The following is a 14,065-nucleotide window of genomic DNA, read 5'->3' on the forward strand; positions in this document are numbered from 1 at the left end:
TCTGGGTATACCTAACCGGCGGGCGATCTCACACAGCACTATGATAGTATACTCGGTAGTGGCGTGTGGCATGACGACTGCCTCTATCGATGTATTATACGAATCCACCACCACCGAAATTATCCCTCCTTTCAAGGGCCCTGCTAATTCAACATGCTCCTGGTAGTAGACATGTGAAGTGATCGGCCAGTTAACAGGTGGGTTTGTCGCTGCCATGGGCCTACATTGTACGCAGGTGGAACATTTACTTGCCATTTTTTTGATGTCACCATGCAATCTCGGCTGCCAGAAACTCGTGCGAGCGACCGCCGTTGTTGAAGAAGCCTCCTGGTGCGTTTGTAAAGCAGTTTGAGCGTGTGTTCACGTGCAGCAGCAGGCACAACGGCTCCATTGCACCAATAAAGGAGACCATGAACCACCGTCAGCTACAAGGTCCTCGGAAGATACGCTAGCAAGGACAGATCTGATCCTTTCCCATCACGTGACCAGCCATTGAGTACAAAATTTTGAACTGTCTTGAGTAGCTGCTCTTTTTGAGTCATCTGCTGGAGCCCATCTGAACAAAAATGCGTGTTGTGAAATTGTTGCCGCGAATGCATGTACTCTGGAAGGTACTGGGTGACTTTCTCAGGGACATTCAGAGGAATTAAACTGAGTGCATCTGCATTTTGGGTGTCAGGCCCGTCTCCGTACTCGATCTTGAACTGATGGGCTCGCAGCATCAAACCCCAACGCTAGATCCGGGAAATGGCAATGAACGGTGTGTCACCCCAAGAACGAACTTCGTCACCCCAAACACCAACACCAAGGAGCCTCGCTCGAGTTGTGAACACTTTCGTTCCGCCTTAGACAGCCTTCGCTAGCGGAAACCAACCGGCCTGTCGATGCTTCCAGGTCGATATGAGATGCCCACTTTATTGTCATGCCATGACGCGTCACAATACAGGGACAGTGGGTTGGTGGGATCAAAATGCGTGAGCATCTTTTCTTGCTGGAGTGCTAGCTTCGACTTCTCAAACACTTCCTGCTGCTTCGGGTCCTATACCAAGCCGGAATACTTACTGAACAGGTCGTTAGGCCCGAAGGCTAGCCATGGTGGGAAGAAACCAGGTGAAGTAAGTGAAAATACCAATAAAAGAACACAATTCGCTAACCTTCTTGGGAATTGAAGAATTCGATACAGCTTCCATTTTCTTCTCTTTGGTATGCAGACCTTCGCTGCTCAACCTGTCACCCAAGCAGGAACCCTCAGGCCTGCAGAAGATGCCATTGCTTTTCCTGAGCTTCACGCCATTCTGATGAAATTGCTGGAGTACCGCCGAGACATTGCTTCAGCCATCCAGCTTCTTTTCAGCAAACAGCACATCTTCCAGGTACACTTGTAACCCTGGAATTCCCGTCAGAATGGTCTCCATCGTGGCCTAATAATAGCTGCAGCATACACCACACCGAACTGCAGGCGCTTATACCAAAACACCCCCGGATGTGTGTTGTTTATTTAGCTTTGTGAACTCTTCGTACTATGGTATCTGATCAAGTACGATGTGCTGTACAAGTCTCCTTCGCTGAGACCAGCGAAGAGGTCGTCTAGCAAGGGAAATGGGTACTGTTCGTTTTGATACACTGCAATCTCGCTTCACTTGTAATCCCCACAATACCGGATCCATCAAGTACGATGTGCTGTATAAGTCTCCTTCGCTGAGACCAGCGAAGAGGGCCGTCTAGCAACGGAAATGGGTATTGTTCGTTTTGATACACTGCAATCTCGGTTCACTTGTAATCCCCACAATTCCGGATCCACCCGCCTGCTTTCTCAACAAGCAGGAGGGGCGTTTCCCACTAAGGATGTGCCACTGCAGACAGCCCGCGGGATAAGAATAGTCGGTCCAACCTGACGTTTACCTTGCCTTTCCTTAAACCTCTGCGGCACCAAACATTCCTTCACGAACAGGTACGTGGTTGCACTTCTAATAGGCGTAATTTCGGCTCAAACACGTCACGGCAGTCTGTCAAAACGGCTACGTTCAGAGCTGCTTCATGACGAGCAGAGTTGGACAAGCTAAGGACGTGAACTCCTAAGTTGTTTAGCTTTGCATGAGTCTCCACCGCATAAACATGGCCCTGGTTTATGAAGCACTGTCACTGGCACAGAAACGGTAGTGTTCCCGGAAGAAACTAGAAGAGTCAGCTCACCGGCGACTGGCAGTGGTATCAAAAAGCACGGCAGCTTCAAATCCCACTTCTCAAGCAGTGTCCAGCTAGCTCGAAGCCTGTTGTAGGTGTCCCAGAATTACACACGAACTGTTGAGCCCATGGCTTTATTAATAGCGATATCCACTACACGCCAACACAACTTGCGCCGTACTGGCCCGTCGCTCTTTACTCGACGACAGGGTCTTGCTTCAGGGAGGGCAACTGCGAAGACCGCGTTTGGTCGTCGTCCGAATAGAGATAGGGGTTGTTCGTAATGGCAAACGTATTTGGCTTTGCATCCCTGTCGAACGGCGTAACGCAGAAAGATGCCCTTTTCTTCCCCACTGGAAACATTTGGCATTCTTGAACGCGCCGGTCACTTGGTAATGCTCCTGGCTGACGCAACGGTCACATTCTTTCGACGGCCCTTTCCTGCGCTTGCTTCTGTTTTATGAAAACGTGTTTTGCTGCTAACTTGCTATCTTGTATAGTTCCGGCTCGACCTTCACGTGCTGAGCCTTCATGGGGTTTACGTCTTGTACCGCAGAATCTTCCGCGAGCACAAAGTTCTCCGTTCCCTGCATAGTCAAATTCGGTCGAGCAAGCAAGCCCTTTGGTTTTCGACACTTGGAATGCTGTAAAGTATTTGGTTGTATAGCATGCGGTCCAACATTTTCGGGTAGTTGCATCTGTCGGCGAAGCTTTTACGTTCCAAAATGAACCTTTCAGCGGATTCATCTTGCCTTTGAATTCGAGTAACACACTAGAAAGTCTCCGCTATTGTGTTCTGCTTCGGTGTTAAAAATACTTTAAAACCTTCACCATTATCGCGTAAGATACCTGATTATGTTTACCCGACCCACAAGGTGCACCTAAAGCATCCATGACTTTTGTGCCGAGTGCCGACGCCAGAAGCGCTCTTTTTTTAGCATCCTCTTTAATGTAGTTTGCATCAAAGTATGATTCAATGCGGATAACATACCAAGTCCACTTATCGTTTTGGTCGTCTAACTGTGGCATTAGGCCCTACATATCCGCAAGTTGGTTGTTACCTATATATTCTTCAAAAGGCTGGTGCGATACTGGTCGCCTTCGTTATCCCGCCTTAGCCTAGCGGGGGATGAGCGTGGCAGCACGATAACAACCGGATGCAGGTCACTGTGATATTGTTCACTTTGTTTTGTAGCCTGGCCATTTACTGCGGCAGCTCAGGGAAAGGGAAGAAAAGAAGATGCACTGATGTCACCATAACAACCTTCCAAGTTTGCAACGTTAGGCTATGACCCTTCTTCAGTCTTTCAAAGCTTCCACCACTGCTTCGGTGCTCACTGAATACAGGCTTTTATATTGGCTACACGTACCACGGTAAAGGGCCTAATATACACTGCGAATTTCTAATTATACAAATAATAATGCAAACCTGGTCTCCTCTAGGGCGATCTTTTCAATACCCAGTTCGTCTTCATTGTTTTTGGAAATATATGCGGAGACTTGTGCATTTAACTCAGACGTTTGAAAATAAGTTGCATAAAACAAATATTATGCTTGCTGCAACTTTGAGATTTCAGTGTAAAGCGGAAAATTTACTTGCGATGTCTCTCTTGGATGATTAAAAATCTCTGGCATGACAAGTAGTTTCAGCCGAATGACACCACAATGCACACAGGCATTGTGAAAAAACGAAAGAACGACTTGTCACTGCCTTGCTGGCCACAACGTGGCTCGTCTGGGTATTCTCTATTTTTAAATTTCTATTATTAAACATCTATTAAACATATATTTTTAAATTTAAACTGCGCGCTCGGCTAGAAGGCAGACGAAAAGCACTTTTTTTTCAAGGCGTATTTTTATTCACTATCAAACAATCAGGCACACGCACTTTTAATAAAAACAAAAACACATACCACATTTGCATTGCTGCTCGGGTCAAATGTGCCTAAGATTCTGTTTTTACTCAGCAATTTTGACAAGTAACAATATTGCCACTACATTCTCCAGTTACGAAGAGCTTTTTTTATACCGACGTCTGGCCGAACTATACTTTCAGAATTCTTAAGTAGCTAATCGAGGGATAGGGGAACCGACCGACAGGCCGACCGACCGACCGACAGACAGACCGACAGACAGACAGACAGACAGACAGACAGACAGATAGACAGACAGACAGACAGACAGACAGACAGACAGACAGACAGACAGACAGACAGACAGGCAGGCAGGCAGGCCGACAGAACAAGCGTATCACCTTACTGGTCGAAGAAAGATGTTTTCTTGAAAATTGGCATACGGCAAAGTGCCATTCACTCTCTGGTCTCAAACTTACTATCGCTACCTCTAATTCTCCGTCTCTACGTCTAACGAGGGCTAGGCTTGCACCGGTGGAATGCCCCTGGGATGTTGCAACTAAACTGTGTAGCCATATTTTAGTATATACCATGTGGTAAATGTTCCTTCCATGTGGATGGAAAATTTTATTTGTACGAGGTTTCATTTGGTACCCGTAGTGCCCGTTTTTTTTACTTTGGGATGCGTAACCCTGCTTTTTAACGGGTGTTTTTACTGTCAGTTGGAACAAGTTGTTTTGCGTTATAGATTATTAGGCTGAACGGTGGCCACATAATGCATGGTCGTCTAAATACTACAATCAAACTTAAACAAAATTCATTCAGGATGAAAAAAATGTTTCTTTCCTCAGAGTTTTAACGCAGAGCTGAGGGTGGCCCTTGTTATCAAGATAAGCTTCCCGGCCACTTCTTTGATGGAGGCAAAAAGCAAGAACGCCCGCGTGTCGGAGATTTCGGCGCACGTTGAGATCTTCAGGTAGAAAAATTATTCCGCTACCCTCAACTACGGCGCGCTTCATCACCTGTATTGTGCGGGCGCGTTAAACCGATGATAAGCTTCTCCAGGAAGAAAATAGTGAGCTCGTATATTGCTAGATTATTTGGGTACGTACACGAACATTCAGGTAGACGAAATGTAAAAGTGCGAAATTTTGAACCACGGGAACGTCTTTTAGGGGCAAAGCACCTACGTTTCTGGGGCTGTTGACATCTCATGTCCTACCCTCGATCGTAGTCTGATGTAGTCATGGTACTAAGACACTGGGAAACACGTTGACGCGTCGCGCTAGGAGAGAACGCGTAATAAAAACACCAAGACACTTGTTTACGCCTTGCGCTTGAAAGCTTCGTTCTTCAAAGAGAAGATACCTTTACAGCAAAGCTGTTTTCCATTACCACCTAACGGTTTCATCTCCGCTGACAAAACACGCGATGGCAGCAAGAATACACTTATAAAGTTCATGCTTTCCTTTCCAGAGATTTTCTGTTTATGGAGATGACCAGGAATTTTCTGCTCCCGTTATTCACCAGTAACCGTAATGATGACTTGCCGCTAAAATTGCGTTTTATTTGTTTACCTTTTTTGTGACCAGCTCCTTGGCTTCAAACAGCTTTCTTGTTATTCCAGAAAAAAAGTGTTTCATTGCTCTTTGTGTCGCTGCACAGGCAATATTTTCTTGATGTAGAAAGAAGGTTGCTTGGCGTAAATATGCTGAATTTTTTTATTCATTGAAACTTGTATTCGGTGTAAAGTTGTGTTTTTATTAACAAGAGCCCAATAAATATTTCGCGCAAAGCGAAGGCCGCTGCGTACCATTAGACTATTGTCAATCAGTTTGCTTTGATGACTGCTTCGCTTTAGCTTCTATATTTTTACTATTTGTAGCAGGACAAGTTTGCTACCATAAACAATATTTTTTATGGAACCACATTCCTGATTGGCTACGTGACACCACGTAGAGTTGCGTGTACAAACCTTTCACGCTCTCTTCGCAGACCACACGTTGTCAAATTACCCTAAGTCGATGCAATGGTGACTTCAATGTTCACAGGTTGAGTTTTTGCCATGGTTAAGACCTGATAGTAAGACCTTCGCCACAGACATCCCGGTGCAAAACCGGTTTCATCCGATGGTCCTTAAAATCGCTGGAAACCCATACCGTGCAGAAGATCCCCTCGTAAAGGCACGGAAGAGTGTTTTTTACAAGCTGGAGGTCGTGCGGCTTGCACACAGGTAGGACGACAAGGATACACTGTGGCATGTGTTCGCTTTTTTAATGTATTCCTATCTACCTTATTTTGTGAGCCATGAGAGCGCGCTTATGATGAACGCCCTATTCACGAGCAAGTTACTTAGGAACACAACAGTTGTAATAAAAAGGGTATGAGCACAACTTTCTTTGCAAACGTTCAAGCAGCACCCCAAACCAGCCGTAGGGATTTTTGTTGAGGATCTGCGAATATTACACATTGCTTACCATGTGATGAGGAAAGAAAAGAAAACGTGAGTTGTGATGCCTGGTGTTAGGCACGAACTGTCGCTGACCTTGACGGAGCACTCCGAAAAGCGTCGATGCATGCTGGGTGCGACCCTGATCGAATAAACGAACTGAAATTTGCTGAATACAATAGACTGGAAAATCTGTGCTCTACATTGAACCCTACCGATGCAGTTGACATCTCAACAGCTAAATTCCGGGTAACGGTTCCCGACGTAGTCGTAAAAGAACTGAAAACGTTTCCTGCGAACTCCAATCTCCCCCCATTCAAAATGCTTTCCTCAGAGTTGTCATCTTGGAAGAACTCCAACATTCACTGCAGGCATCCACTCCCCGCCAGCCGCGGTTGCCCAGCGCCCTTGTAGCGCAGGTTTTAAAATACGCGGCTGCAATTTGTTTTGTAGTGCCTTTCGCCTGTTTGGTCAAAGTTTCTGTACCACCCCATCGTCCACTTTCCACTGCTAGTTCATCTGCGGTGCATCACACCACGCCTTGCTGCCAAGCATGATCGCCCAACTTAAAGGATGCGCCCTTATCGTGCCAATGACCTCCAATCCAAATGTGCACTTATTTACCACGAAAACTCATTCCTTCTGAAAAATCTGAGACCTGGGAAGGAGAACAAATTATCGCTGGCCATTCCTGAGATGTTAGTAGAGATTGCCTGGAAGTGTGCCACGGCAACCCGCCTTCACGTCACACATTACAGTAAATGCAATTAGACAACCCATAGGAAACACTACTCGCCCACCTTACAATTGCTGTCTTCCAATACGTTTGGAGCTGCGTGCATCGGCAGTCCTCTGCAGCTAATTGCTGCACAATCCAAGCCTTTGCAAAGGATGAGAAATATACAGTGCAATACGGTTCCAACTTAGGAACCCGAGAAGTTAATTGTAGTTGCCAATGAAGCCAAGGAAGCACGCTCCACGATCGTCATCGAGGGTTGTTCGAGGACAGCGAATCTAAGAAGCACGTATCGCTCCGTCTAGGGCTCTGGGGCTTTGACTCGCGCTAGCTTCCGCACATCTTTGGTGCCGAAACCCGGGAAATCGCCCTTCGGAGCATCACCCTCATGGCTTCGTCGATCGACCACCTTCGAAAGACTCGTGGCATTGTCAGGAGCGGCATTACGTGGTCTCTCACCCATCTGAATCACCTCCTGCAGCAGCCCTCTCCCGACGCGGCAACCCTGAGCTCCCACGTCGAGTACATCGCACAGCGAGAGCCTGAGCTCACCGCCCTCAACGACAAAATCGCCGATGCCACGGATGACGAGGGCTGGAGCAGGAGCTCGAAGGAGCGGCAGAGTATACCCACAAGATATCCTACGCCGTCTTTCAAGCTCGCTTCCTCCAACGAAACGCCTAACAAGTGTCCAGCGCGACCCATTCCATCACCAGCGGACGGACAGCCGCACCAGTTATTGATCGAACGGGTGCGTCAGGCGGGCACACGCATGCTTCACGTTATCGGACGGTTATGCTCCCCAAGCTCCAGATCCCAGCGTTTTCGAAAACTCTGCTCGACTGGCAAGCGTTTTGGGACCATTTTATTGTGACGATCCATTAAAATACCCAGCTGCCGAAGGTAGAGAAGTTTAAGTACTTATTGACATACTTGATCGGCGACGCCAAACGAGCCATTGAGTGAGTCCGGCTTGCCAACGCGAACTATGACCTCGCGGTGAAGACCTTAGTTCAACGATTCGTCCGAAGAGACTTGCTCATCAGCGAGCACATTGACCGACTCATGGCAATGAAGCCGATCACAAGCTCAACGAACATCGAGAGGCTCCGTGAAATGTACGACAAGGAACAATTCCGTGTCAGCGCCCTGGAAGCTCTAGGAGTTCCACGCGAGCAATACGCCGTAATCCTGAACCGTGTGCTCCTCCGATGCCTGCCGGATGATCTGACTCTAATGTACAGGCAGAAGGTTAAGGAGACCGACGAAAGACTACCGGACGAATCTGCGACGCGGCAACAAGGAGCTGGCCAAGTGAAAGAGCTAATGGAATTCCTAAAATTCAAATCGACATTCGCGAGAAAGGAAGACAAGGACAGCCTCCCTCTAACGCAGCTCGTCGATCCGTCCAAAATGCCGACTTCATCTCTTCAGGATAACCGGAGGCACCCGTCCCCTCAGCGTCGGCCTTGACGGCGAAGTCTGAGTCCGTAGTAATACCGGCGTGTCCCTTGTGTGACAGCCATGGTCGCAAGGTGGCGGACTGCCTAGTTGACATGTCGGCAAACGAGAAGAGGACGCGATTGCGCAACGCTCATTGCTGTTTTCGGTGCGGCCGACGTAACCATGTGGCGCCTCAGTTCAGAGCTTCCCGCAACCTGACCTGCAGTAGTTGCAATCGGCGTCGCCTAAGCATACTGTGTGACTTGTTCAATCCGACTGGCAGCAGCAAGCGCAGATCAACACGCATGGTACAAGCTAGAGAAAGCGCACCAGCCGTCATGACGGCTTCGAGCGGACACTCCGGAGCATCGTCAGTGTTGCTCCAGACGGCCTGAGCCTTGGCAGAGGGTGTACGGCGACGCGTTGTTGTTCGAGTGAGGTTAAAAACTGGCAGCCAACGCGCCTTCATTCGCCAGAACACGGCTAGTGCCCTGAAATGCATGGTTCTCGGCACGGAAGACCTGTCCTTAGTAACGTTCGCTACTGCGAAGTCACCCAAGGTTCTACGGTGCCGGCGAGTACAGGTGACGCTACGCGGACAAGTTCGTGGAAGGCCGGTTGTGTTGGAAGCATTAGAAGTTCCGAAGTTCTGCTCCCTTACGAGTCCGGAACTCGACACCGCGACCGTAAAAACCCTAATAGAAAAGCGGTACGACATAGCCGACGCCTTCCATCCGAGCACATGGAAGGCAAATGAAATCAGCGTACCTGTTGGTTCAGACGCCTACTGGAAGGTGGCCACGGGCAGGGTCGACAGAATAAACGGAAACCTCACAGCGGTAGAAACAGTTTTAGTATGGACTGTTCAAGGAAGGCTCGCTTCTCCCGCATGCACTTTTACCAGTGCCATGTTCCTGTCGTGCACCTCACCCGGACATTTGGACATTGACGCTTCCGCCATGTGGTGGCTGGATGCCATTGACATTGTTGACCCGAGTCACGAAAAGTCGCTGCATATAGCCCGATAGAAACATTCGAGCGAAACATCACCCGTATCGAAGGATGGTACGAAGTACAACTTATGATCCAGGCTCCTGGTTTACCTCCTGGCAGCGGCAATCTTCAGCTCGCGGAGCAACATCTGCGAACGCAACTGAACCGATTCCGGGAACAAGCTGAGCTGCTCGAGCAGTATGACAGGGCAATTCGAGTATATTTTGAAGACAACCATGCGGAACGAGTTGGGAAAGAGTAGCGCCAAGACGACAAGTTGTATTATATGCTCTAACATGCCATCATCCGAAAGGACGCAGTGACAACAAAGTTCCGAATAGTGTTCGACGCTTCTTCGCATACGGCTGGCCAGCCATGCCTAAACGACGTCCTTTGCAAGGGCATGAAGCTTGGGGTCGAAGTCGTTCAGCTGCCCATGACTTTTGTTGTCACCCTGTTGTCATCGTCGCAGACATAAAACAGGCGTACCGGCAGTTGCTGATTCGACCAGAAGATCGCGACGCGTTGAGATTCCTCTGGGCGGAACGACTGCCTACGCGAGATAATCCGGCGTCCCCCATTGTCACCTGGAGGATGACGCGGATACAGTTTGGTGCTTCATCCAGCCCATTCCTTCTGGCTGCCACGGTTCGCCACCGTCTCCAGGTCTGTCGGGAGCAGTACACGGAAACTGTAGCGCTGCTGGAAAGGGCATTCTACGTGGATGATCTGATAATTGTTGTACCTAGCGTCGAAACGGCAATTCAAGTGTACGAGGAAGCTCGCAAAATATTCTCCGAGGGCGGAATGGAGATACAAAAATGGGCATCAAGCTCAGAGGAGCTCGGACATCAGTTTGAGCGGGACAACGTCGTAATCGAAAATGAAGCCGGCGACGCAATCATGATGAAGGTTCTGGGAGTCGCATGGGAGCGTGTTGGAGACTGCATTTACCTGTCGACGAAAGACGCATCAGAGTTTGCGACAGCCAATCCGTCAACCAAGCGCACTGTGCTGCAGATGTTTGCGAGAATGTATGATCCCTTGGGATCCTTTGCACCATTCACCTTAACGGCCAAGCTTGTGTTCCAGGACCTCTGGAAAAAGAGCCGCTCATGGGATGAACGCCTTCCAGATGACAAACAAGCGCGATGAAACAGTTGGTGCACCAAATTAACAGAGTTCAATGAGGTACAGGTTCCACGGTTCATGTTCTCGCACTTGTTCCATGTGGAAGGTTCAATCGAAATCCACGATTTTTGCGATGCACGCCCGCGAGCTTACGGCGTTTCTCCATACGTCCCGAGGCTGGGTGGGAGTGGCCTATAGGACACCAAAATTGTTAATTATCAAGAGCCGAGTCGCCCCTCTCAGGCCCATCTCTCTGCCTCGGCTAGAGCTTCTTGCCTGCGTTATTGGAGCACGACTCGTACGTTATGCCAAAACAACTGCAATTCTGGAAGACTCCCCCGTGAGTTTGTGGACGGACTCTCTTGTCGCGCTGCAATGAATTACTAGCGCCGCCAAAAAGCGTGACCAGTTCGTAGAACACCGCGTGGCCGATATACGACGACTAACTGCTCCTACAAACTGGAACCATTGCAGCGGGAAAGACAACCCGGCAGATTTATTCACACGAGGTATATCGGCGGGGGTTCTTCCGCACTCAACGCAATGGTGGCACGGACGTTTGTGGCTCCTAGGTCCAAAACAGGAGTTCCCTGAAACGCAGATTGATGATGTTGACCCAAAGGAGCTCGCAGTGTGACAGGAAACTTTGGTTAGCCCTTGCGATGTCACGAAGCACGATCAGGTACTGACCGTAGAGAATTACAGCACCCTCAGGCGCCTTTTGCGGGTCGCGGCCTGGATTCTACGTTTTCTGCAAAATGCCCAGCGGCAAGGGCCATCAGCAAGCGGTCACCTCACAGCGACTGAGATAATGAAGGCTGAACGCTACTGGATGCGGCCCGTACAGCTGGAGTTATTCAGCACTTAAGTACGTGCACTGTCAGTCGGTCAGACCGTTCCTTCGACATCAGCGGTGCTTCGACTTTCATCCTTCATGGATGACGAAGGTCTGCTCCGCGTAGGAGGCCGAATACACAAATTCAATTGCAGCATCGACGTCAAGCACCCAATTCTGCTACCTTCGCGGCACAAGTTTACGTACCTCATTGTTTTGGCGGCCCATCACCACACTCTTCAAGGTGGAGTCGAAGCCACGCTCACGGAGACACGAGAACGGTTCTGGATTGTGAAGGGGCGCCAAACCGCCAAAATGGTGCTGGCTAAATGTCTGACGTGCAGTGGCCGGAAGCTGACTGCCCAAACTGCACCGTTTGCTCCATTGCCGAGCGAAAGAATCATGGCAGCACACCCATTCTCTGTGGTCGGCCTGGACTTCTGTGGACCACTCTACGTGCGTAGAAAAGCTCCTCCGGCAAAAGCTTACATTTTGTTATCTTCATGTGCTGTCACTCGTGCCATACATTAGGAGTTGATGTCGGATATGACAGCGGCTACAACGCTTTCCGTCCGTTCGTGTCAAGACGCTGCATACTGAACACTGTTTACTCTGACAACGTTCAGTCGTTTCATAGTTGCGCTCAATCATTTAAGGCCGCTGCGTCAGCCCTTCAAGAATATGCGACTGGGCTCAATGTGCACTGGAAATTCATCGTTGCGCGAGCCCCTTGGTGGGGTGGCTGGTTTGAGCGTCTCATTCGCTCCACCAAGGACGTTCTAAAGCGTTACCTTGGGTGCAATAGCCGTACTGCCGAAGCTCTGTCCACCACCCTTTGCGAAGTGGAAGCTGTTAATAATAGACGACCTCCAAGCTACGTCGAAGACCACCCCGATGAAGGAGTGCCACTTACGCCTTTACACTCCCTGACAGGTAGGCGTGCGCTCTGCATGCCCCAAGAGTTAGCTGTGACCGAGACGTCGTCAACCCCAGCTGACCTACGGCGACGAGCACGCTACCACAAAGGCTGACGGCTGAGTTGCGTCGCAGATGGAGGAATGCCTACTTGGTGTTACTGCGTTCGGCACACAGCTGTCCCCATGCTACTTCACCGCAGCTGAAGTTGGGCGACGTCGTAATAGTGCATGACGACAACGCACGGCCAATGCAGTGCAAACTGGGACGAGTGACAATGCCGCAATATGGCGTCGACGGGGTCACTAGAGCGAGGTCGGTGCGGACAGCAACGGGTCACATAATAAACCGTCCAGTGCAAAAACTTTACCTGTTAGAATCAGCCACCTAACCATCTTGTGCCCGCGGGAGGATGTAGAAAAGAACGACGAAGCGGGCGTGAGCACGTGCCACGATCACCATCGGGAGTTGTTCGAGGACAGCGAATAAAGAAGTACGTATCGCTCCGTCTAGGGCTCTGGGGCGTTGACTCGCACTAGCTTCCGCGACAGCCATCAGGCTCAATGCATAGATCACCGTTTTTCCAAAGGGAACTGCACGAGAAGGCGCAAAATGCATGCACACAAATCTGTACCCCGACATCAAACTCTTGAAGTCCTAATCACGGGCCATGGAATGGCTCTAAATGCACAGCTCGTACAAGGAGACTTACACTACAGCCACGCGGATCAAAGAAGAGGCGCGTTGCACCACCCCCAAATAAACCAATTAACCGAATGCCTGAACGATATGATTGCGAGTGTGCCGACTGTAAGGTCGACGTTGAGCATAATGCGCGGGCCAAGTCCATCGTGATCTAACGTTCGCGTACAACTACACAAATCAAACCGTTCAAACTCGTCTACGGAAGGCAGTTTTCTTCGATTCCCAACGTCGTGCGGTCGCATGTAGCGCACGACGACCACCTAAGAGGACGGCAAACGTGTTGGAGTTTGTGAATAAGCAGAGATCGTGCATGGAAGGAAGGAAACCTTCGGCGTGAAATTGCCGAATATCACCGACTAAACCTAAGACCCAATTTTGAAAACATGGCCTGAGCGATAACCGTCTGTGGTGGTTGTCGTATCAAAACATTTAAACACGTCTAACAATGTATTTTTACAAGGTAGTTGGTTCTCCAATATAACTGTGTGAAGCGCATTAACGAAAACAGAGGTCGAGGCATACAAGGACCAGTGACACAAATCAATTTTAATAACAGGAACTATAGAGAGAAAAGAAGGACAAGCTCAAATGAATACGAAGTTTGCCACGTCACTGCTCAGCCCCCAGGCAACCATCATGTACGCTTGTGTTATAAATGCTTATCCAAGAAGGCCAGTTTTTTCGACCCCAAAGATATGAACGTCGTGTTGACGCATTCTTCTGCCCGGGTAATTTTCGGGCCGTACCTCAACGATCTCTTGCGTGCTGTGATCAGCGTCTTGAATTATGACGTATATGCAACGCATATCGCCCAACCTTTA

General features: G+C 49.2%; 1 protein-coding gene across 1 annotated transcript; it reads left to right on the forward strand.

Annotated features, from left to right (window-relative positions):
- Positions 1–7,610: 7,610 nt before the first annotated feature.
- On the forward strand, positions 7,611–10,813 carry LOC144143379 (uncharacterized). The gene is made up of 2 exons (XM_077675144.1): positions 7,611–7,845; positions 10,131–10,813. The coding sequence occupies exons 1-2, from the start codon at positions 7,611–7,613 to the stop codon at positions 10,811–10,813; spliced, it is 918 nt and encodes a 305-aa protein (XP_077531270.1).
- The last annotated feature ends 3,252 nt before the right edge of the window (positions 10,814–14,065 follow it).

The sequence above is a fragment of the Haemaphysalis longicornis genome, unplaced genomic scaffold (genome assembly GCF_048455015.1).
Source record: "Haemaphysalis longicornis isolate Haplotype H1 unplaced genomic scaffold, Haemaphysalis longicornis Haplotype H1 scaffold_6, whole genome shotgun sequence".
Taxonomy (NCBI): Eukaryota; Metazoa; Arthropoda; class Arachnida; order Ixodida; family Ixodidae; genus Haemaphysalis; species Haemaphysalis longicornis.

Bases quoted from the DNA above. Each gene is read 5' to 3' on its own strand.
- LOC144143379 (XM_077675144.1), top strand. From the start codon at position 7,611: ATGGCTTCGTCGATCGACCACCTTCGAAAGACTCGTGGCATTGTCAGG. The intron at 7,846-10,130 runs GTATACCCACAA...TCATCGTCGCAG, and splicing joins GAGCTCGAAGGAGCGGCAGA to ACATAAAACAGGCGTACCGG.